General features: G+C 45.0%; 1 protein-coding gene across 1 annotated transcript; it reads left to right on the top strand.

Annotated features, from left to right (window-relative positions):
* The first annotated feature begins 709 nt into the window (after positions 1-709).
* LOC307237524 (plexin domain-containing protein 1-like) lies at positions 710-24,314 on the top strand. The gene is made up of 13 exons (XM_080010248.1): positions 710-897; positions 11,052-11,218; positions 11,375-11,518; positions 20,164-20,233; positions 20,356-20,478; positions 20,598-20,716; positions 20,794-20,893; positions 21,345-21,440; positions 21,574-21,655; positions 22,180-22,237; positions 22,327-22,444; positions 22,592-22,743; positions 23,285-24,314. The coding sequence occupies exons 1-13, from the start codon at positions 819-821 to the stop codon at positions 23,372-23,374; spliced, it is 1,398 nt and encodes a 465-aa protein (XP_079866374.1). The 5' UTR covers positions 710-818; the 3' UTR covers positions 23,375-24,314.
* Positions 24,315-25,273: the final 959 nt, after the last annotated feature.

The following is a 25,273-nucleotide window of genomic DNA, read 5'->3' as shown; positions in this document are numbered from 1 at the left end:
ATTTGTTTTTTATTCCATTCTTGATCACTGTAAAAAATAAAAATTAAAAATGAAAAAAAAAAAAATATATATATATATAAAGAAAAAAACCAATAAATGCAGAATTTAAATAAGAAATATATTAAAAACCTAGAGAAGAAAAGTAAAATATATATGTTGTGTGTTTCTGGCCGCTGCACTCCCCCCTCACTCCGTGTCCGCTCTCATTGGCTGTAGATGACGATCGGGCCCAAAGCCGCGCGGGGGACAGAGCGACAGGCGTCCTTTAATATGGCGTATCAACGGTCCAGTATGTTTCCATCCCTGGTGGGACGCTTTATGTGCTGTCTGTATTTTGGCAGTTCATGGCTGAGGTTTGCTCTGTTAAAGTCCCCGAGAACAATGAGCAGGAAGTCCGGATGTTTGTGCTCCGTGTTTATTATCTGGTCAGCCTGGTGTTTTAACGCCGAAAGTGGTTTGGTATCATTTTATTTTTATGTTTTTGGATAGAGAAGTCCCCCAGAAGCCTACGTAAAAGACATAAAAGGGCAGTATCCACATAGGGTTTTACAGAAACACCTTCTCTCTCAACTTGCCAAACGTCTCACCAGAAGATCCTCGTCGCTGTGTGATCACCATGGCAACGGAGGAAGAGTACTTCAGAGAGGAGAAAGTGTGCCTCGGGGATATGTGGAGCGGGAGAGGGATGGATTGTGAGGGAGTTAGGGAGTGACGCACGGGGTAGAAGTGAGACTCTGAGAGAAGCGTTTAGGCTTGGAAGGAGGGCGCTGAGGGAAGATACCAAGGATTGTGTGTTTTTTCTCCCTTTTCTTTTCACAATGAATTTCATTTCACTCGTCCTTTTCCTCTGCTTCTCCACAACGGAGTTGGGGAGAGTTTGGGCTCTTCAGCAGACAGGTGAGCCTCCATTTGCTTTTCCCTTTCTTTAAGTGCAGGAGTTGAGTTTTATGAGAAACTGGTTGTTTTCTTGTGACTCATTAACTCAATAAAACACTCAGCTATTTGTGGAAATTGAGTGGCGTGATTAAGAAAAATAAAAATAAAAATACATTTGCTAAGTCGTAATTGATCTTTCCAGGACAGTTTCTTACCCGACAAACATTAACATGAGGTTATTTGTGTCCGACGGTAATTGATTTTGATTGATGAGATTGGTAGGAATATATTTCCTACAAACAGTAAACAACACTCCCCTCTGTTGTCTCTTAAAACCTCTTTGGCGTTAAGTAGAATTCTATATCTAAAGTTTGCTGAGATTTGATGTAGGGATGCTGTGTCCTGGCTTTCTGTTCAGACTGTTGCGCTCGTTAATGTTATTTTAATTTACTCGCCGAGGAATCTTTATGGGGCGTCGAATGCACACGTCGTGCTACTCGATGCAGAGAAGTGAGTGACCTAGTTTACGGCAAAGTCTCCCATAAAACCCTACGCCACAAGCATGCGACGGACTCGAAACGACAAGCCGCAAACAACAGCCCCGCTCGGGTTTTTAAAATTAGATCGGGTGCATTTTTCTTTCTCTTCGACAAAGCGTCTGGCGGCAGCCGAAACCGCCAAGGGAGGAGGGTCAAGGGTTCCACGGGTGGCACCGCCAGTGTGTGGTGGGATGTGGCAGGCTGTGAGTCTGGTGAGCTTCAGAAAGTGTCACCGGGCTGCATTGATACTGGGTTCTTACCGGGTCAGGGAGGTGCCTGAAGTGCTTGAATTTCGTCCTCAGACATTGAAGTATTGGAATGCCTTGAAAATAGGCAAAAAAATGTGCTGAGGTGCTGAGTCCTTGAAAAGAACGCATTGGAAGCCTGCGATGTTTCTCCTGGTTTTGTTTTCCAAAGTGTAACGTAATAAAACATTTCCAGAATCGCTTTTAGGACAGATTATGCCAGGGAAATGTCCATTTAATCCAGCATGGTTGGAAATAGACTCTTATAATAGTAGATGACAATGAGATTAAAAGTAGATATAGTAATAAATAATAGACAATGAGACTAATATGTTATATTTTAAATGATTAAGATCACATTGAAAATTGATTATATATTTGTTTTTGGTGAAGATGAAAAATGAAAAGAAAATAGTGCCTAAAAAAAGTACTTGAAAGTGCTGAAATTTCCTTTTGTAATGTCAGAATGAACCCTATTGATAGCATTTGCCTGCTCTGAGAAATAGGGCTTAGGTTATACGGCACTGAAATCTGGATCCAAAATCTGTACATGATAAAGATATTTGCATTAATGGCCACAATGTTTATTGCACTGATCGTCATAGAAAAGTGGGTGGAGCGGCTGTTTGTGTCAAGCTCAATTTTGCTGTGAAATGAGTGCGTACGGAGTCCGTAAGTAAAGAACTTGAGTTGTTAGCTCTTAATGTACAATTATCTAGAAATAACCGTATTATGTTGGTACGATTTTATAGGCCCCCCCATCGGCCCTTAAAAATTCATTGTCCACTCATGTGAAGCTTCTGTCACAACTGAAATACGATGAAATAGTGTTGGTCCGACTGGCTAACGCCTGCGTCCGCCGCATTGAATGCACAATGTGATTCCCTAAATCTCACACAATGAATGAATTCCCCTGCAAGACCCAAACCCAAATGTTTAAAAAAATCGGCACTCATTGACTTCGTTTGAACAAATATGCCTTTTTAAAAATCAGCTGAGCGATGGTTGTGATCATTGTGAGACATCGTGCGAGGCATGAGGATCCCTAAAGGTAAGCCAGGTTTTGTTCAAGAAGGTAACATGAAGATGTCGGTTGAGCAGGCTTTCTTGCACGATCTGAATCATTTTAACTGGGATAGAATTGCAGGTTTTGATAAGATCGGCCTGGAATTACTTCCGTGAAAGCCTCATTGATATTGTAAACAAACGCCCCCCCCCGTCCGTCCGTAGATTTTGAATTCAAGGCGCGATGACCCTTGGTTTACAACCAAGGTATCAGAAGTAGTTCATGAACGTAACTCAGCGCGGGCCAGGGCACGTAAGTCAGGAATAGATGCCGACTGGCTTCATTTTAGACAGTCGCGAAGCAGATCTGCCTCTCTCCCCCGAAAAAAGGAAAGGCAGAATTTTACTTTAATTTTACTACAGTACGCCTCAGAAATCCAAAGGAAGCGCGGAAAACCCTTAAATCGTTGTCTGCGAGCTGTAACTTAAATATTCTTCCACCCAGTGCACTCATCAAAGGTCTCAGGGTAACTGACAAGACCGAAATGTACAATTATTTGAATCATTTTATTTCCTCCGGTTTCTTGTTTAATTGGAGTATTTCCAATTAATGGCAGGGCCACTGGCAATGTTCAGGTCTTTAACTTCACCCCCGTTACCACAATAGAGCTCATTAGAGCTAAAAAAAACAAAACAACTTTTCCTAGAAAACCAGCTGGTCCAGACAACTTAGAGCCTGCTGCCTTTTTTTAAATTGGCATCAGAATTTATAGCTGAACCACTGTGTCACATTTTTACCTTGTCAACAAATAAAATACCCGAGGACAGATAAACTGCCTTCATTATTCCGCTTTGAAAGGAGGTAACCTGAATATCTTAAGTAATTGTATTCCTTGAATTCCTGGTCAGTGAAGAAATTAAAGAATACCTAGCCGTACAAACCATAGTAGTACTATGGTTAGTATAAAGTTAGTAGCCAACCAACTCTACACTAACCATTGTACTATTACTGCTGCCACGAAGGTCGTAAACTGTTTAACTGAAGCCCTAGATAACAAGCAGCGCTGTCTTTCTCTTTTTATAGACGTCTCTAAGGCTTTTGATACCGTTGATCACATTACTTTAATTGGATGTCTTATTGCTATTTTTTTTTTTCTGAACATGCAGTTGGGTGGATTGCAAACGATCTGACAGACAGAACCCAGGCTATTCGGTTAGAGGGTGCTACCTCGGATGTACTGCAAGTCCACAAGGGGGTCCCTCAAGGTTTGGTTCTGGGCCCACTATTATTTACTATAGACATTAGTTGCCTTGGTCAGAATATTCCAAACGCAGCCTTTCAATTCTACGCCGATGACACGGTCCTTTACTGCTTTGTTCCCACTCCCGCTCAGGCTTTTGCGTATCTTCAGTCCGCATTTGATGGAGTACAAGAACAGCTTTGTCAACTGCAACTTGTGCTAAATGCAGATAAAACAAAACCTATGTGCTTATCCACTTCTTGAACGGTAACATCAGCATTGTCCGAGAAAATTGTCACCAGAAATGGTCAACAAATTGAGTTGGTATTTTGGTAAAAACCTTGGGTTTTCAACTGATGACCACTTGTCTTTTGAGGCACATATCCGGTATGTTACCAAAAAAAGCTGAAGCTTTTACTTGGGTTTAGGAGGGTGGGATTAGGACTAGGATTTTACTATAGAAACAAGTTTTGCTTTTCTTTTTGTGTGAAACAGAAATGGGTGGAATCTACCTTTTTATCTGTTATTGATTGTGGTTATGTGTTGTACGTGAATGCCTCTGCTCACTGTCTTCACATGCGGGATGGTGTGTATCATGGGGCTCTGAGATTTGTTACAAACTGTGGATCTCTTACTCGCCAGCGTATTATGCTCAAAAGTGAATTGGCCTGCACACCGCCTCAGTCATTGGTATGTTTTTATTTACACGGCCATTCTTGGCAAAATTCCTACATACTTATCGTTCTTTTTTAAATTTGAATTATGTAAATGATAGTCTCCGCCCTCAGGACATTCTGTGATTTTCTCTTCCCACAGTCCAAACTGAACTTGGAAAGAAAGCTTTTGGGTTTTTCTGCACCTACTGCATGGAACAATCTACAGAAAGATCTTAAGCTTCAAAACATAGTAACCCTGAACGATTTTAAAGCTATGGTGAAATCTATTCAACCAATGTTGTCTGTGTGTAAGTGTTTTAACTGATCAGATCTGTGTTTTTTGTGTTTTCATGTTATTTATTTTGTAGAAACTCTTGTGATGCTGCTATCCTTTGTCAGGCCTCCCCTGTAAAAGAGATCCCTGATCTCAATGGGACAAACCTGGTTAAATAAAGGTTAAAAAATAAATATATATAGAGAGAGAGAGAGAGAGAGAGAGAGAGAGAGAGAGAGAGAGAGAGAGAGAGAGAGAGAGAGAGAGAGAGAGAGAGAGAGAGAGAGAGAGAGAGAGAGAGAGAGAGAGAGAGAGAGACACACACAGGAACCAGAGGAACCAGAGTCTCCCCGCAGGAACCAGAGTCTACATTTAGTTCTGGGGACAAAGTCCCAGGAACCAAAAAGTCCCTGCTCAGGGGGTTGTACTTTTCAAAAGTCCATCAACTTTGGGGATGGGGCTTGCAGTGCTGCACATTTCTGATTGGTCGAGTACGTGCAGCATTGTATTTCATTTGAAAAAATCTGTAGCCACAAACCGACTCTATGTTCAGTTTTAAATTTTTTTGTTCAAAAAAAGGTTCCGTTCGCAACAAAAATGGAAAAAGACGTTTTTTGATCATAAAAAAAAAACAGAAAATGAAAAACGACGAAATACTGTGTATATATATGATATACTGTATATATATATGTATGAACATAAAAACGGATGTGTTGCGTAGAATGAGTACGAGTTTGCCCTCTTACACAGTAGACCCAGGTTCAATTCCCCGTGTGTGAACTCATGTTTTTCAATATAATTCAGACTTGATAATAAAATCTTGATTGTGAGAGTGTTTATTTGTTTGACAGTAAATACAAGCACACAAGAATAAAATGGATAAATAAAGACAACCAAAGTGATATTACACTTGATCACGTTGGTTGTCTTTCGTTATCCATTTTATTCTTCTTGTTATTGTATAGTCTTCTGCATTACCGCCACCGACTGGACTGGAGTGGAGCAAACGTTGTCTAGTTGCGCGCAAAAATGACATGTAAAAGCAGCCTTTCTTGAGGATAGAAAGCATGCACATTCATTGGTCAATTTAAGGAACACTTAAATACTTCCCAGCACTCATACATACCCACTCAGACAGATTAATTATATGTTGCCCGGTTCGTACCGAGGCCCATTCCTCTGTGCTGCAACTGTGGCCTCAGCCTTATCGTTGACGTCTTTCTAATGCATAGTGTACAATTTCATTTAATTTGAAAAATTACCAGCGAGAGCCATTTGTAGCTTTAACTGAGTCTCAAGAGATGAAAATGAAGGCGATAACCTCACTGTCGACACCTTGTACTCGGTCTTCTCAACAGATAACTAGATATGGCTTCAGTCTCGTTATTTTGTCTCCCAGTCCAAGAAGTTGAGCCATTGTTTTACCACGCAACTTCCCTAAAAATGTGCAATGTTGGGAGTCACGCAAAGGAAAAGTTGAGCCAACACACTTTTACGACCGCCCGCCAACTGCTTATCTCAAGGATGATTAATCATTTCAAAACATGTTTTTTTGGGGGGGGGGGGGGTTTTGGCCAAAATTTGACATCACACGTGTTTCTTATCGGACACTGAAAAAGAGCACCAGTCTCTCTGCTCTGGCTCAGACTCACAGGGGTCGGATTTAATCTGAGATTATGGCTTGTGGTGTGTGAGGTCATCGCCGCCCTCCTCTTGTTTTCGATGACAGGTTTACTCCCCAACGGCGCTTTCGGTTCTTTCAATTTGAAACACGACTATGCTAACACCCTTTTTTGCCAAGAACATATCGAGAGAAACCAAAAGTCTTCTCCCAGTGGAGAACGGATTCTAACTGCTCTGCCAGATGTGATGCATTTCTTCCATAAAAACCATCTCAAAATGCATTTCTTTTGTATTCATCCGGGCTCCTTAAATTGGCTTGGCATACTGATATTTAAATATGGATTCTATTGATGAGGAAATGCTCAGGAAAGGGTGTGGCGCCTCACCTCTGCCTCTGACCGCTCAGCGCTCTCAGGAGAAGTCATGGAAATGCTGTGGTCGGGTCACAGTCAATTTGACTCACCAGCGTAAGGAGGAAGTTTGTTTCTATACAAGGCACTCCACACACCGTGCGTCTCCTTTTAAAAATAGCTTTCTGAAAATACTTCCTGGTATCCATTGAAATAAATTACATGAAAGACATCCCTCTTTTTGACCAGTGTGAATCAGTGACATTTATAATCTATTTTAAGGTCTCCGATTCACCACCTGCGGGGCCATGACTCAGATTTTGGGGTGTATTCACACACAGCTCATTTGGAGCATATGTTCCGATTCCTGGACCGTTAATGCCACTAAATCGGTAACTCTGTTCCCGACCCAATCAACCGCACAGAGACCCCCGGAGAGGGTGGTCTCGGCAGGCTCTCCGGCTTGGGGTGAGAGGGCGACCGAGTGACCGAAACTCACGGTGCTTTGTTTTGTTTGGGTTCAATAAGGAAACAAAGTAAAATACAATCCATCTCAAATAAAAACACAGCATTCATTTGGAGAGGCACGAGGACATGACTGCTCCCTCTTGTTAAAGAAAAAGAAAAGCCTGCCAGTTACTTCACAAACCAGCCCAAATTTTTATGGACCCACCCAATGTTATTTCTTCAAGCCCGATGAGATCAAAAGTAGCCCAATTGGGTGGAAAACCGCCATGTCTGGTGACACTGGCCTACAACTCCTGCTGACTCTGAATCTGTACGATAAACGCGCCCCATTCATTTGCATTTAACGATTGGAAATGTGGCATTATGAAATGAAAGTGCCATGAAATAAATAAAAGGAGCATTATGAAATTAAAGTCCCCTTTAAGTAAATGTGGAGTTATGAAATGAAAGTTCCCTGAAATTAATAAAAATTATTTTGAAAAACACCCTTTTTTAAATTAAAAAACAATTTAACTATATTTACCTTTATATGTGTATTTATTGCCTCTTATTCCAGGATGTATTTCATAGGCATTTTTATTTATTGAATATTGACTCAATGGCATTCCATACGCGAGGAGAGAGGAGCGCAGCAGAGGCATGGGCACACAGGCCATAGCCCTGATGCTCGCTCAGGTTGTTCATATATCGAACACCGGTTTAGCGGCCAGAGAACAGCAATAAAAGCTATAGCGCACACACGCTGCTGATGCTGCTCCAACAGTGTGAACGCGAATCGAAACCAAGGTCCAAGTGCAACATGTTATTCCCTGAATCTGAACAAGGCAAACAAACCACGGGTCTGGATACGCCCTTATTCCTAGAAAAGAGGCTGTAATAATATTAACTGGAACTCATAAGGGAGATATGCAGTTATCTTCAGAGGCACCACCCAATTCTTGTCTCAAAGCAGAAAGGCAACAAACCCAAACCCATATCCCCCCGTGATACACAAACATCTCCCTTTTTACGGTTTCCATGGAAACTGAAGCCACAAAAATAGATTGCATTGCAGCGCCACAAAATAGCTGATGCAAGGCATTAGAGGCACAGCAGAGATCCAACGGAGGAGGTCATTCCTTGACCTTTTGCTGTATTGATGAGTCGCTGTACGAGCACTTTAAAGCCTCTTTCTGCTGTTCCCTACGCGAGCCACTCACTGAAAATACATTCGAAGGGAAAGCCAGTCGGATTCTACGGAAGCGCATCGCTGCCGCGGCGGAAAAAATAAAAACGGATCAGTGTCACGTTAAAACGTGAAAAGTTTGTTGTAACATGGGCAAGTTGTAAAACTGTTTTGACGTTATTACGAGATACAAACATATCACGTTATAACAAGAAACTTTGTTATAACATACTATTCATCACATTATAATGTGAAATGTATTACGCTACAACAATACGTTTTCACTTTATAACGTGATATAAAAAGTCATAAATATTAAATATGATTCAGAAGTTGATGAATATACAAATGAATCATTACATACATGAATTCCAGGGTTCGCTCCCGTCGGCAAATGATTCAGTCAGTTGTGGGGAAAGCGGCCGAAATGACTGTATAACAGTTTTGAATTATGTTCATTATTTAGTCTGTTTGTTTATTGATTTAGTTTAGCTCCCCTTACACGAACTGCTGTGGCCCACACGCTTCCAAACGCACCACTTTTACTTTTGCAGGCGACCTGTCTGTGTTTCCGGCTCTCGACTTCCTGATTCAATTGTATTGGTTCATTGTACACGTTGGATAATGGCGCCGACGCTTTGGCGCAGTGTTGCGTTGCGCAAGCAGGACACTAAAATGAGGAATGAGGTATTTTTGTTTTTACATCATACAACCTATGACCCAACTGTGAATTAGACTTTATGCACGGACCCCCTATCACGGTATACATTAGCGATCAATAGCATATGGTTGGAACAAGAAACGTTCATTTTTAATAATGTGATACGTTCGTATTTCGTAATAACAAACGTCTTGTGATAACGTGAAAAATACGGTCAACACAACGAACTTCACGGTTTTCTTCCCTGGCGTGGCAGCAATACGCTTCCGCAACATTCTTTCAATAAGAACTTTTATTTAAATGTGCAGTATTAAAAAAAACAAAAACAAAACAAAAAAAAGACAACCAACATTAAATGCCATGCAATCTGAACATGTAATTTAAAGGAGGAACCCTTGTTCCAGGAGCCCGCCCTTGGAGGGTCCGACCCACAGGCCGAGGGAAACCGCAGACACCGAATCCATGCAAATATCCATCCCAAAGTTAAAAAAAAAAACCTCTGTATAACGTTAATCTAAAGCATCGGGGGTACGCTTGGACGCTAAACAAAATAATTTCACTCTATTTTCCACTCGTTTCCTGCAGTCGCCAGCGGCCGCAAGAGGAACTGCGGCGCGAATCGCTTGCGCTTTGGCGTCCACGCCATGACGTAGGGAGTCATGGCGGCCGCTGGTGTGCAACGACCTTTAGACGTCAAACAAAGCATGCAAAGCTCGACATGGAAGAGACGGGGGGGGGGGGTGTTTGAGCGTGGGCCCCTCCGGTTGGATCATTGGGGGGTGATCGTCTAAGATGACCCTGCTCAGGTTGTTCTGCTCAGGGAAGCCTCTCGCAGTGGACACCGCGGCAGCAGAGGCGAACTCTTCGCGGCAGCCCGTGCTGACCGCGGCGTATCGCGGTGTCTCTGACGAGAAACCTGAGTCCTACGGGGCGGTTCTCCCCGCTTTTTTTTTTTGTTGTTGTTCGTTTCCCCAAGGTCCGGGCGCCGTCCGAAAACCTCCTGTAGCTCGCTGAAAGCGGGAGTCGAAAACAGCGAACGTTGCATGTACAGGAGGCAGACAACATTTAGGGTTAGATGACACGCCCCGCAGTGAAAGCGCCTGGCGCCCGACGGGCTTATATAGGTTGCGTGACGTCATCACGTTTACCGTAATACAGAAAATGCGAAAATGTATTGAGATAGATAGATTCAAGATTCAAGATTTTTATTTGTCACATACATATACATACTTCCATACATATATGCAGTGAAATGTAATGCAACGCACCCGGTGATAGCACACAATAAGTCCTAGGAAAAAGTACAAAAAGATAGATAGATAGATAGATAGATAGATAGATAGATTGCTTTTGAATAACATGCATTCTCCGAGACGCGCTCAGCAAATAATGGTTATTCCAATCAACACATTGTTTAACCCAAAAGACCCTGCTCTCGTCTCAGCTTTTCAGACAGTTATTGACTTACAAGACGTGTATTAAGAGCCGTTTAAAAATCCAACTATTTGGCCACTCAAAGCTTCACCGCAAGCATTTGCTAAAATGCGGTTTCTCGAAAACATCAGTGAAGGTCATTTCAATGTTTTAACTGCATTGAACGCACACTTTATATGGCAAAAGAAAAAAAACCCAAAAAACAACAACAACAACAGCAGAGTTTAAGTCCTCATCCGTCTGACAGAGCGTTGAGCCACGATTGAGAAGATCTTTCATCATGTTGTCTGGAAAACATACAATCTGCCTTTATCCACCCGTTACGGCTGTTTGGATAAAAAGAATATCCTCGACCTGCTTCCGATCGACTGTATATCCTGTGTGTGCACCCTGCCAAATTCAACTTGTTAAGCAACCCCCGTGCTGCAAAACAAGCATTTCACACGCCCCTTTGAATATGCCTCGAAAGCCAAACTCGCCAGCTTGACGCAGATAAATGTTGCGTTTCGGACAGATGTTTCTTTCAGTGGGGTCAGACAACGCGACGAGGACTCGCCCAGAGCAGATCTCGGGGCCCGGAGCGTCCAGAGGTGGTCCCCTGGGCGCGGCAGGATGAGCCGGGAGGTCCAGGGGGGAGGAGTGACCATCGACACCCTACCAGACAACGTGACACGCCGGGTGGTAAGTCACGGAAAACAAAAGCTCCACATGACCGCCTCTGTTTGTAGCGTTTTGTCATTACTCTTGACGTGTTTGATTTGGTTTATTTGGAATTGAGCACAGGGAATCTTTTATACAACCGGACTATTTGCTTGTCTGTAATTTTCTGTCTGGAAGGAGGACTCTGGAAGGTATTACACATGGCGAAGCTTTGGCCCCGAGGACCGGCGCACAAACGAACTGTGGATAGATATGAGTGACCTCCAGCACGGCCAAGTCAGGATGCACAGCATCCTGTCCAACACACACAAGCAGGCGGCGGTAAGACAGACAGACAGACAGACAGATGGACACACACACACACACACACACACACACACGCACACACACACAGTCCATTGTCAATGCTAGGGATATTGTTTTCAGAGGGGGTATAGCTCCTATAGTTAGTTATTGGTAGAACAGTTTCCTGGGCAACCCACACTGTAGTGGTGTGGGGGTGTAGCTCAGTGGCAGAGCATTTGAGTGCAGATCAAGAGGTCCCCAGTTCAAATCTGGGTGCCCCCTGTCTTCCATGTCAAGGTTTTTCCGTCAATCTGGAAGTTTACCACCAGCACGTGCGGTGTTGGCCACATAGCTTTTAAAAATGGAAGTGAAAAATCAACACGCTACAAAGTTAGTTATTGGTAGAACAGTTTCCTGGGCAACCCACACTGTAGTGGTGTGGGGGTGTAGCTCAGTGGCAGAGCATTTGACTGCAGCTCAAGAGGTCCCCAGTTCAAATCTGGGTGCCCCCTGTCTTCCATGTCAAGGTTTTTCCGTCAATCTGGATGTTTACCACCAGCATGTGCTGCAGATCAAGAGGTCCCCAGTTCAAATCTGGGTGCCCCCTGTCTTCCATGTCAAGGTTTTTCCATCAGTCTTGATGTTTACCATCAGCACGTGCGGTGTTGGCCACATGCTTTTAAAAATGGAAGTGAAAAATCAACGCTCTACAAAGTTAGTTATTGGTAGAACAGTTTCCTGGGCAACCCACACTGTAGTGGTGTGGGGGTGTAGCTCAGTGGCAGAGCATTTGACTGCAGATCAAGAGGTCCCCAGTTCAACTCTGGGTGCCCCCTGTCTTCCATGTCAAGGTTTTTCCATCAGTCTGGATGTTTACCACCAGCAATTGACTGCGGATCAAGAGGTCCCCAGTTCAAATTTGGGTGCCCCCTGTCTTCCATGTCAAGGTTTTTCCATCAGTCTGGATGTTTACCACCAGCATGTGCGGTGTTGGCCACATATCTTTTAAAAATGGAAGTGAAAAATCAACGCTCTACAAAGTTAGTTATTGGTAGAACAGTTTCCTGGGCAACCCACACTGTAGTGGTGTGGGGGTGTAGCTCAGTGGCAGAGCATTTGACTGCAGATCAAGAGGTCCCCAGTTCAAATCTGGGTGCCCCCTGTCTTCCATGTCAAGGTTTTTCCGTCAATCTGGATGTTTACCACCAGCACGTGCGGTGTTGGCCACATAGCTTTTAAAAATGGAAGTGAAAAATCAACGCTCTACAAAGTTAGTTATTGGTAGAACAGTTTCCTGGGCAACCCTCTCTGAAGTGGTGTGGGGGTGTAGCTCAGTGGCAGAGCATTTGACTGCAGATCAAGAGGTCCCCAGTTCAAATCTGGGTGCCCCCTGTCTTCGATGTCAAGGTTTTTCCGTCAATCTGAATGTTTACCACCAGCACGTGCGGTGTTGGCCACATATCTTTTAAAAATGGAAGTGAAAAATCAACGCTCTACAAAGTTAGTTATTGGTAGAACAGTTTCCTGGGCAACCCACACTGTAGTGGTGTGGGGGTGTAGCTCAGTGGCAGAGCATTTGACTGCAGATCAAGAGGTCCCCAGTTCAAATCTGGGTGCCCCCTGTCTTCGATGTCAAGGTTTTTCCGTCAATCTGAATGTTTACCACCAGCACGTGCGGTGTTGGCCACATAGCTTTTAAAAATGGAAGTGAAAAATCAACGCTCTACAAAGTTAGTTATTGGTAGAACAGTTTCCTGGGCAACCCACACTGTAGTGGTGTGGGGGTGTAGCTCAGTGGCAGAGCATTTGACTGCAGATCAAGAGGTCCCCAGTTCAAATCTGGGTGCCCCCTGTCTTCCATGTCAAGGTTTTTCCGTCAATCTGGATGTTTACCACCAGCACGTGCGGTGTTGGCCACATAGCTTTTAAAAATGGAAGTGAAAAATCAACGCTCTACAAAGTTAGTTATTGGTAGAACAGTTTCATGGGCAACCCACACGGTAGTGGTGAGGGGGTGTAGCTCAGTGGCAGAGCATTTGACTGCAGATCAAGAGGTCCCCAGTTCAAATCTGGGTGCCCCCTGTCTTCCATGTCAAGGTTTTTCCATCAGTCTGGATGTTTACCACCAGCATGTGCTGCAGATCAAGAGGTCCCCAGTTCAAATCTGGGTGCCCCCTGTCTTCGATGTCAAGGTTTTTCCATCAATCCGGATGTTTACCACCAGCACGTGCGGTGTTGGCCACATAGCTTTTAAAAATGGAAGTGAAAAATCAACGCTCTACAAAGTTAGTTATTGGTAGAACAGTTTTTCCTGGGCAACCCACACTGTAGTGGTGTGGGGGTGTAGCTCAGTGGCAGAGCATTTGACTGCAGATCAAGAGGTCCCCAGTTCAAATCTGGGTGCCCCCTGTCTTCCATGTCAAGGTTTTTCCATCAATCCGGATGTTTACCACCAGCACGTGCGGTGTTGGCCACATAGCTTTTAAAAATGGAAGTGAAAAATCAACGCTCTACAAAGTTAGTTATTGGTAGAACAGTTTCATGGGCAACCCACACGGTAGTGGTGAGGGGGTGTAGCTCAGTGGCAGAGCATTTGACTGCAGATCAAGAGGTCCCCAGTTCAAATCTGGGTGCCCCCTGTCTTCCATGTCAAGGTTTTTCCATCAGTCTGGATGTTTACCACCAGCATGTGCTGCAGATCAAGAGGTCCCCAGTTCAAATCTGGGTGCCCCCTGTCTTCGATGTCAAGGTTTTTCCATCAATCCGGATGTTTACCACCAGCACGTGCGGTGTTGGCCACATAGCTTTTAAAAATGGAAGTGAAAAATCAACGCTCTACAAAGTTAGTTATTGGTAGAACAGTTTTTCCTGGGCAACCCACACTGTAGTGGTGTGGGGGTGTAGCTCAGTGGCAGAGCATTTGACTGCAGATCAAGAGGTCCCCAGTTCAAATCTGGGTGCCCCCTGTCTTCCATGTCAAGGTTTTTCCGTCAATCTGGATGTTTACTACCAGCACGTGCGGTGTGGCCACATAGCTTTTAAAAATGGGAGTGAAAAATCAACGCTCTACAAAGTTAGTTATTGGTAGAACAGTTTCCTGGGCAACCCTCACTGCAGTGGTGTGGGGGTGTAGCTCAGTGGCAGAGCATTTGACTGCAGATCAAGAGGTCCCCAGTTCAAATCTGGGTGCCCCCTGTCTTCCATGTCAAGGTTTTTCCATCAGTCTGGATGTTTACCACCAGCATGTGCTGCAGATCAAGAGGTCCCCAGTTCAAATCTGGGTGCCCCCTGTCTTCCATGTCAAGGTTTTTCCATCAATCCGGATGTTTACCACCAGCACTTGCGGTGTTGGCCACATAGCTTTTAAAAATGGAAGTGAAAAATCAACGCTCTACAAAGTTAGTTATTGGTAGAACAGTTTCCTGGGCAACCCACACTGTAGTGGTGTGGGGGTGTAGCTCAGTGGCAGAGCATTTGACTGCAGATCAAGAGGTCCCCAGTTCAAATCTGGGTGCCCCCTGTCTTCGATGTCAAGGTTTTTCCGTCAATCTGAATGTTTACCACCAGCACGTGCGGTGTTGGCCACATAGCTTTTAAAAATGGAAGTGAAAAATCAACGCTCTACAAAGTTAGTTATTGGTAGAACAGTTTCCTGGGCAACCCACACTGTAGTGGTGTGGGGGTGTAGCTCAGTGGCAGAGCATTTGACTGCAGATCAAGAGGTCCCCAGTTCAAATCTGGGTGCCCCCTGTCTTCCATGTCAAGGTTTTTCCGTCAATCTGGATGTTTACCACCAGCACGTGCGGTGTTGGCCACATAGCTTTTAAAAATGGAAGTGAAAAATCAACGCTCTACAAAGTTAGTTATTGGTAGAACAGTTTCATGGGCAACCCACACCGTAGTGGTGAGGGGGTGTAGCTCAGTGGCAGAGCATTTGACTGCAGATCAAGAGGTCCCCAGTTCAAATCTGGGTGCCCCCTGTCTTCCATGTCAAGGTTTTTCCATCAGTCTGGATGTTTACCACCAGCATGTGCTGCAGATCAAGAGGTCCCCAGTTCAAATCTGGGTGCCCCCTGTCTTCGATGTCAAGGTTTTTCCATCAATCCGGATGTTTACCACCAGCACGTGCGGTGTTGGCCACATAGCTTTTAAAAATGGAAGTGAAAAATCAACGCTCTACAAAGTTAGTTATTGGTAGAACAGTTTTTCCTGGGCAACCCACACTGTAGTGGTGTGGGGGTGTAGCTCAGTGGCAGAGCATTTGACTGCAGATCAAGAGGTCCCCAGTTCAAATCTGGGTGCCCCCTGTCTTCCATGTCAAGGTTTTTCCGTCAATCTGGATGTTTACTACCAGCACGTGCGGTGTGGCCACATAGCTTTTAAAAATGGGAGTGAAAAATCAACGCTCTACAAAGTTAGTTATTGGTAGAACAGTTTCCTGGGCAACCCTCACTGCAGTGGTGTGGGGGTGTAGCTCAGTGGCAGAGCATTTGACTGCAGATCAAGAGGTCCCCAGTTCAAATCTGGGTGCCCCCTGTCTTCCATGTCAAGGTTTTTCCATCAGTCTGGATGTTTACCACCAGCATGTGCTGCAGATCAAGAGGTCCCCAGTTCAAATCTGGGTGCCCCCTGTCTTCCATGTCAAGGTTTTTCCATCAATCCGGATGTTTACCACCAGCACTTGCGGTGTTGGCCACATAGCTTTTAAAAATGGAAGTGAAAAATCAACGCTCTACAAAGTTAGTTATTGGTAGAACAGTTTCCTGGGCAACCCACACTGTAGTGGTGTGGGGGTGTAGCTCAGTGGCAGAGCATTTGACTGCAGATCAAGAGGTCCCCAGTTCAAATCTGGGTGCCCCCTGTCTTCCATGTCAAGGTTTTTCCGTCAATCTGGATGTTTACCACCAGCACGTGCGGTGTTGGCCACATAGCTTTTAAAAATGGAAGTGAAAAATCAACGCTCTACAAAGTTAGTTATTGGTAGAACAGTTTCCTGGGCAACCCTCTCTGAAGTGGTGTGGGGGTGTAGCTCAGTGGCAGAGCATTTGACTGCAGATCAAGAGGTCCCCAGTTCAAATCTGGGTGCCCCCTGTCTTCGATGTCAAGGTTTTTCCGTCAATCTGAATGTTTACCACCAGCACGTGCGGTGTTGGCCACATAGCTTTTAAAAATGGAAGTGAAAAATCAACGCTCTACAAAGTTAGTTATTGGTAGAACAGTTTCCTGGGCAACCCACACTGTAGTGGTGTGGGGGTGTAGCTCAGTGGCAGAGCATTTGACTGCAGATCAAGAGGTCCCCAGTTCAAATCTGGGTGCCCCCTGTCTTCCATGTCAAGGTTTTTCCATCAGTCTGGATGTTTACCACCAGCATGTGCTGCAGATCAAGAGGTCCCCAGTTCAAATCTGGGTGCCCCCTGTCTTCGATGTCAAGGTTTTTCCATCAATCCGGATGTTTACCACCAGCACGTGCGGTGTTGGCCACATAGCTTTTAAAAATGGAAGTGAAAAATCAACGCTCTACAAAGTTAGTTATTGGTAGAACAGTTTTTCCTGGGCAACCCACACTGTAGTGGTGTGGGGGTGTAGCTCAGTGGCAGAGCATTTGACTGCAGATCAAGAGGTCCCCAGTTCAAATCTGGGTGCCCCCTGTCTTCCATGTCAAGGTTTTTCCGTCAATCTGGATGTTTACTACCAGCACGTGCGGTGTGGCCACATAGCTTTTAAAAATGGGAGTGAAAAATCAACGCTCTACAAAGTTAGTTATTGGTAGAACAGTTTCCTGGGCAACCCTCACTGCAGTGGTGTGGGGGTGTAGCTCAGTGGCAGAGCATTTGACTGCAGATCAAGAGGTCCCCAGTTCAAATCTGGGTGCCCCCTGTCTTCCATGTCAAGGTTTTTCCATCAGTCTGGATGTTTACCACCAGCATGTGCTGCAGATCAAGAGGTCCCCAGTTCAAATCTGGGTGCCCCCTGTCTTCCATGTCAAGGTTTTTCCATCAATCCGGATGTTTACCACCAGCACTTGCGGTGTTGGCCACATAGCTTTTAAAAATGGAAGTGAAAAATCAACGCTCTACAAAGTTAGTTATTGGTAGAACAGTTTCCTGGGCAACCCACACTGTAGTGGTGTGGGGGTGTAGCTCAGTGGCAGAGCATTTGACTGCAGATCAAGAGGTCCCCAGTTCAAATCTGGGTGCCCCCTGTCTTCCATGTCAAGGTTTTTCCGTCAATCTGGATGTTTACCACCAGCACGTGCGGTGTTGGCCACATAGCTTTTAAAAATGGAAGTGAAAAATCAACGCTCTACAAAGTTAGTTATTGGTAGAACAGTTTCCTGGGCAACCCTCTCTGAAGTGGTGTGGGGGTGTAGCTCAGTGGCAGAGCATTTGACTGCAGATCAAGAGGTCCCCAGTTCAAATCTGGGTGCCCCCTGTCTTCGATGTCAAGGTTTTTCCGTCAATCTGAATGTTTACCACCAGCACGTGCGGTGTTGGCCACATAGCTTTTAAAAATGGAAGTGAAAAATCAACGCTCTACAAAGTTAGTTATTGGTAGAACAGTTTCCTGGGCAACCCACACTGTAGTGGTGTGGGGGTGTAGCTCAGTGGCAGAGCATTTGACTGCAGATCAAGAGGTCCCCAGTTCAAATCTGGGTGCCCCCTGTCTTCCATGTCAAGGTTTTTCCATCAGTCTGGATGTTTACCACCAGCATGTGCTGCAGATCAAGAGGTCCCCAGTTCAAATCTGGGTGCCCCCTGTCTTCGATGTCAAGGTTTTTCCATCAATCCGGATGTTTACCACCAGCACGTGCGGTGTTGGCCACATAGCTTTTAAAAATGGAAGTGAAAAATCAACGCTCTACAAAGTTAGTTATTGGTAGAACAGTTTCCTGGGCAACCCTCTCTGAAGTGGTGTGGGGGTGTAGCTCAGTGGCAGAGCATTTGACTGCAGATCAAGAGGTCCCCAGTTCAAATCTGGGTGCCCCCTGTCTTCGATGTCAAGGTTTTTCCGTCAATCTGAATGTTTACCACCAGCACGTGCGGTGTTGGCCACATAGCTTTTAAAAATGGAAGTGAAAAATCAACGCTCTACAAAGTTAGTTATTGGTAGAACAGTTTCCTGGGCAACCCACACTGTAGTGGTGTGGGGGTGTAGCTCAGTGGCAGAGCATTTGACTGCAGATCAAGAGGTCCCCAGTTCAAATCTGGGTGCCCCCTGTCTTCCAAGGCAAGGTTTTTCCGTCAATCTGGATGTTTACCACCAGCACGTGCGGTGTTGGCCACATAGCTTTTAAAAATGGAAGTGAAAAATCAACGCTCTACAAAGTTAGTTATTGGTAGAACAGTTTCCTGGGCAACCCACACCCTGGTGGTGAGGGGGTGTAGCTCAGTGGCAGAGCATTTGACTGCAGATCAAGAGGTCCCCAGTTCAAATCTGGGTGTCCCCTGTCTTCCATGTCAAGGTTTTTCCATCAGTCTGGATGTTTACCACCAGCATGTGCTGCAGATCAAGAGGTCCCCAGTTCAAATCTGGGTGCCCCCTGTCTTCGATGTCAAGGTTTTTCCATCAATCCGGATGTTTACCACCAGCACGTGCGGTGTTGGCCACATAGCTTTTAAAAATGGAAGTGAAAAATCAACGCTCTACAAAGTTAGTTATTGGTAGAACAGTTTTTCCTGGGCAACCCACACTGTAGTGGTGTGGGGGTGTAGCTCAGTGGCAGAGCATTTGACTGCAGATCAAGAGGTCCCCAGTTCAAATCTGGGTGCCCCCTGTCTTCCATGTCAAGGTTTTTCCGTCAATCTGGATGTTTACTACCAGCACGTGCGGTGTGGCCACATAGCTTTTAAAAATGGGAGTGAAAAATCAACGCTCTACAAAGTTAGTTATTGGTAGAACAGTTTCCTGGGCAACCCACACTGCAGTGGTGTGGGGGTGTAGCTCAGTGGCAGAGCATTTGACTGCAGATCAAGAGGTCCCCAGTTCAAATCTGGGTGCCCCCTGTCTTCCATGTCAAGGTTTTTCCGTCAATCCGGATGTTTACCACCAGCACGTGCGGTGTTGGCCACATAGCTTTTAAAAATGGAAGTGAAAAATCGACGCTCTACAAAGTTAGTTATTGGTAGAACAGTGTCCTGGGCAACCCACAGTGCGCGCGTTTATAACTTGAAATGTATAACGTGATAGGGGGTCCGGGCATAAAGTCTAATTCAGAGTTGGGTCATAGGTTGTATGATCTAAAAAAAAAAAGTGGCAGAGCATTTGACTGCAGATCAAGAGGTCCCTGGTTCAATTCCAGGTGCCCCCTTGTGTCATGAAAATGTTTGTTATTGTTGTGTGGACTCTATATAAGAGATTCATTCACAGTAATGGTGTCAGCTCTTTTTGTGTCAATAAAAATTTGGCCAAATTAATCATAATCACATTTATTCAGTTTAACTTATATAATTAGTTTGACAATTTGGGAGATGTGGAGTCTATAATGTAGTCTGAAAATGAACAACAATTACTTGATACTAATCGCTGATAATATATAAACAAAGATTAATAAAAAAACGAAAAAAACCTATTCACTGATAGAAAACAGCTTATTATTATTATTATTATTTTTTTTTTTTAACTAATCTCATTGCACCTTTCTCCCGCCTACCCATCCATCCCCATTTACCCCTTCCTCGCAGAGGATCCCCCTGACGTTTGACTTTCCGTTCTACGGCCATCACCTGAGGCAGGTCACCGTAGCGACGGGAGGTACGTTTACGTTTACGTCTGGACGGATGCTCGTCGACCTCTTTTCCGCAAAAATATCCACAGCATTTGCCAATTTTTTACTCGAGCGAGGACAAGGTCTCATCCGCCGTCCGCTTTTCCAGGCTTCATTTTCATGGGCGACGTCGTCCATCGCATGCTGACGGCCACGCAGTACGTTGCCCCGCTGATGGCGAACTTTGACCCCAGTTTCTCTCAAGAGTCCACCGTGCAATACCTGGACAACGGTGAGGCGTCTGCTCATGTGTGTAACCCGACGCGGCGGATGTCGTGCTTTAAACTGAGCCGAGGAAGGACGAACGGCAACCTTTCCCCTTCTCTTTTCCTCCCGCCGCTCCCCGCTCAGGCGAGGTCTTCGTGGTGCAGTGGGACCGCGTCAGGCTCCACGGCCGAGAGCCCGAGGGCGCCTTCACCTTCCAGGCGGCGCTGCATCGCACGGGGAGCATCACCTTCAGCTACCGAGATGTGAGGCCCGTTCACCTCGGCTGTTTGCGTCCCTTCTCGCCTCGCCTTTTGACCGCGCTCTCTCCCCCGCTCGTCAGGTGCCCCTCCCCGTGGAGGCCGTGGGCTCGGCCCAGCATCCGGTGAAGGCCGGTCTGTCCGACGCCTTCATGGTCGCGCTGCCTTCTCCTGGACTGCGAGGTCAGCCGCGTACGGTGCAGGGATTCCAGTCCCTGTTTGCCCCTTCCACCTTTTCCGTCGTTGTCGAGACGATCGAACTAGGGCTGTGCTATATCGACAAAAATCAAATATCTTTTTTATGTCTCGATGAATACCTCTATAGCGACAATTTGACGACATTTTGGGTATACTATTGGTACTTTCATAAGATATTTATACTATATACTTCAGAAACAATCAGTCATGTGGATATTATGACCGAGCAGTTGGAGAGAACAGCCAGAACGGTCTGACGTTGAAAAAGATGCATTACTTTACTGTAATACAGCCTTAAAGACAGCATTTGACTCTATCACAATACTTCAATAACCAAATAGTCTCATATCATGGTATCTATATTATATCAACATATTGCCCCGCCCTCATTCAAACCTCTCACAGACCAGAGTTAACTTAGATGTCTCTCCTACAGGAGCCCCACAACGCACCATTTATGAGTACCATCGGGTGGAAATAGAAACGGCAAAGATCACAAACCACTCTGCTTTCCAGTTCACTGCACTGCCAGGTAAATGTGCCCTTCTAGTCATACATGCATTTAGGGCGTGGTTTCAAATATGGAACATATTCATCCATCACCACCGCAAGAGTGCAATACCTTTATTTCTTCCTCTCTCTCTCTCTCTCTCTCTCTATCTCAGCATGCCTGCAACATAAAAGCTGTGAGAGCTGCCTGTCGTCCAACCAAACGTTTGGCTGTAGCTGGTGCAACGTCCTGCAGAGGTTGGTACACGCAGCACGCTAACCTATATGGATGGATGGATACTTTATTCATCAGCAGCACACATCAAAACAGCGGGAAATAAGAACAAAGGAACAAGAATAACAACGTATAGAGTGAGCCTAAAATATACAGAAATTGCAGTGTACAAGAAACCCAATAAAATAACTACAAAATAGAGGGGAAAAAATGGCAATATACGACAACACCTAAGAATCAAACCTCTGCGTCAATAGACATTCGGACAAAAGTGGGGAATTTGCATAAATAGTTTGCATAAACATATACAACATGTACTGTATGTGACAGGGTAGAAAACAAAAAAAGGTTATCACAAATATTGTGTGTGTGTGTGTGTGTGTGTGTGTGTGTGTGTGTGTGTGTGTGTGTGTGTGTATCTATAATGTAAAAGGCTGAGTGTTTTTAACCCTGTGTGGCTCAGGTTCAAAGTATCAAGCCAAAGGAGGCAGAGTTGTAGAGTTGTAGAGTTAACAATCGTGCTGATGTGCGTTCTGGTGCCTTTCAGGTGTTCAGACGGAATGGACAGACACCGGCAGGAATGGTTGGACTATTCCTGCTCAGAGGTACGGGCGCACACACCCTCTATGCGTCCGCTTCCGTTTGAAATCACAACATTTGAGCGCATTTAACTGTGCGTGTGGGCTCCGAACAGAGTAAGGACGCCGCCTGCGACGAGTACTCCAGAGAAGGAGCCGACGGCTCGGTCGCCCCCTCCGTCGCACCGGAGCAGGGCACAGACGCTCCCAAGCAGCGCGGCTGTAAAACTGATGGTGAGCGCCCCCCCCCGAACGTATGTAGTCTGGAGGAGGATCCGTCATGACCCCGATGTAGTGTCGATAACTAGTGGCTCTCTCAAAAAGGGCCGTGTTTTGTCGGATGGAATTTCCCGATCGTCTCTTTTCACTGTGGCGTTTCAGACCTGAGGGCGGGGTTTCCAAAGCACGCCGATCGCTTCACTCATGTGGGCGTCATGGCCGGAGTGGTGGCGGCCGCAGTGCTGCTCCTGGCTCTGGTGCTTCTGGCTCTTTACATCAACTACCATCCCGCCGCTGCTTCAACCGTCTGTCTGGTGAGAGCCGCCGCCGCCGCGCTGCCTCCTTGCGACGGGGGCACAGATAGATAAGAGCGATAAAAATGAAGCAATAGAATAAAAAAAAAGAAAATATACCATAAAACCGAGCAGTTTACTGTACACAATACAGCCATGGCGATACACGCTACACCTAATGGTAAACAACAAAGATATCCAAAAAAACGACATAAAAACAATAATAACTACAAAAATAAGTTATATACAATAACTTATTAAATAAACGAGTGAACCTTGCATATAAGCCTGAATAATATATAAGCCAAATATAAGGCAAAAAAAAAAAAAGGAAAATGAACCTCAAAAAACAAATCGCAGACAGAATGTTGACCATAAACCTCAAATATTTAAACAGCAAACGTACACCTCCGTATCAACAGATTCACATTCTGGAAGTTAAACATGTCCAATGATAAGTTTCATTTATATATTTTTTTTTAATATATATATAAATAGAGTTCCCTTTCACGTCATTGACCTTAAACCCGTTGCTGTCGTCCCCCCCTGTCACCCCTCGAAGTTCCGAAAGCAGGCGTTCCAGCCCGGTTACACCGAAGTGGAAGGACGGCGTCACGAGAGAGAGATCATTGTGGAGAGCGGGCCGTGCTAAGGCGCCGGAGCACCAAGATGGAATCATCAACTTAAACCAAAAGAGAAGGAAAAAAAAAATAAAAAATGAGGAAATATAATGTTGTAAAACCTGCTCCTTACAACAGACACGCCGAAGCTATCAAATAGCTGTTTTTACACCGAGTCAGGTGCTTTACGTGCTTTGTGTTTTTATCTTATCTTCCTAAGGGGCTCATGGTTTCCTTGAAAAGGTTTGTGGCAGCACTGTCATAGTTTGTGTGAGTTCATAATGTTGTTGTTGTTTGTTTTTTTTTTGCGCTGAATCTTTTAAATTAAGAAATATATCTGGAGGAAAATGTGAAATACACTCCACAAGACAAAAAAAAAAAAAATAGATATATATTTGCATACATGGTATAAAATCGTACAGGAACAAGATGTGGGTGCTCTTCACTTCTGTGTGTGTTTTTGAACGTGAAGTTGTCCTCTCGGTTTCCACGTGTGTCTTTTCCCGAATAAAGTGTCGAGTGCCGGCAGCGCAGATCCCCCCCCGAACGGCGAAAAACGCGGGAGCGTGCTTGCCTTGTAAACCCGCAGTTGGGAGTGTTGTGACAGTGCATGAGCCAAGCCGGAAAGATGATCGGATGGCGGAAACGATTCAATTCCCGTCCCGAGTTTGGACTACTCCCAAAACATTCCGACTGGGTTAATTAAAAGCTCCCAATTCCAATTAGGGGTGTGTGTGTGTGTGTGTGTGTGTGTGTGTGTGTGAGAGAGAGCGATAGAGGGAGTGTGTCTGCAATTGTGTCGTGTTTTTTTTTTTTAATTTGTGTGTCTTTTTTAGGAAATCGCCTCAGTACATATCCAAGGCCAATGCGCCAAGTTTCGTGTCCGGACGCCTGGATAAACACAGAAGTGCACAGAGAGACCGTTTACATTTTTCCTCTTATTCTCATTTGTAGTTCCACGTTGGTGGAACGAGCTGCCAAAAATGACCAGAGCAGGGGCCTCCCTCTCTGTCTTTAAGAAGCACTCGAAGACCCAGCTCTTCAGAGAGCACCTCCTCTCCTAACCTACAATTACTTAGCACTACTTAGCAGTATTTATGGTTACACCAATGTCTCTGTCGCAATGTAGCTTGAATGTTATTCTCCCTTGTAAGTCGCTCTGGATAAAGGCGTCTGCTTAATGACTAAGTGTAAGTGTAAGTGTGAAATGTTCTCTTTTTAGTTTGGGTTTTGTTGCAAAGCGACCATGCACGTGCAGTACCCCTCTCCGAACAGCAGAGGGCGCCCTGACCGCGGCCATGACCCGTTAAACAATCAGGACGGACAGAGAACGTGGCAGACGAGAATCGTGCGTGAACGTGACCTAATATTTGAATTATTGTTGTTGCTGTTTTTATTTGTGTATATATATATATATATATATATATATATATATATATATATATATATATATATATATATATATATATATATATATACAAATCCACGACGATGTGCCTTTTTTTTTCTTCCTCGACGCAACCCACGGATGGCACGGACCGGCATGGAAACCTTGATATTAAAAATGTTTTGTTTTTACACGTACGAACACTTCGAAACAAACGCGCTGAGGTATCGGTGAAAACGTCTCAACGTCAAGATTGTGAAAAGGAAGAAACGATCCGAGCGCGCCGGTCGCCCCCCCCCCCCCCCTTCACCGATCCCGGTGACGCCGGACTCGCGAACGACCCGGTCGCGGCGAACGAGTCTTTTGTAAAAACGACTTAAAGAGGAGGGAGTCGCTCCGGAGGCGGCGAGCGAGTGGACCTTCGACTCACCAACCGAAAAAAAAAAACCCAATTACAGAGGACTAAAATAAAGTCCAGAGCAAAATCAGCACTTCAGCGAAAGGGCCGCGGCATTTGGAATAACCCGGTGTGGAACGTGACTAG

Source organism: Zeus faber, assembly GCF_960531495.2.
Source record: "Zeus faber genome assembly, chromosome: 11".
NCBI lineage: Eukaryota > Metazoa > Chordata > Actinopteri > Zeiformes > Zeidae > Zeus > Zeus faber.
The sequence above is the reverse complement of the archived record's forward strand: the minus strand, read 5'-3'. Positions and strand labels throughout refer to the sequence as shown.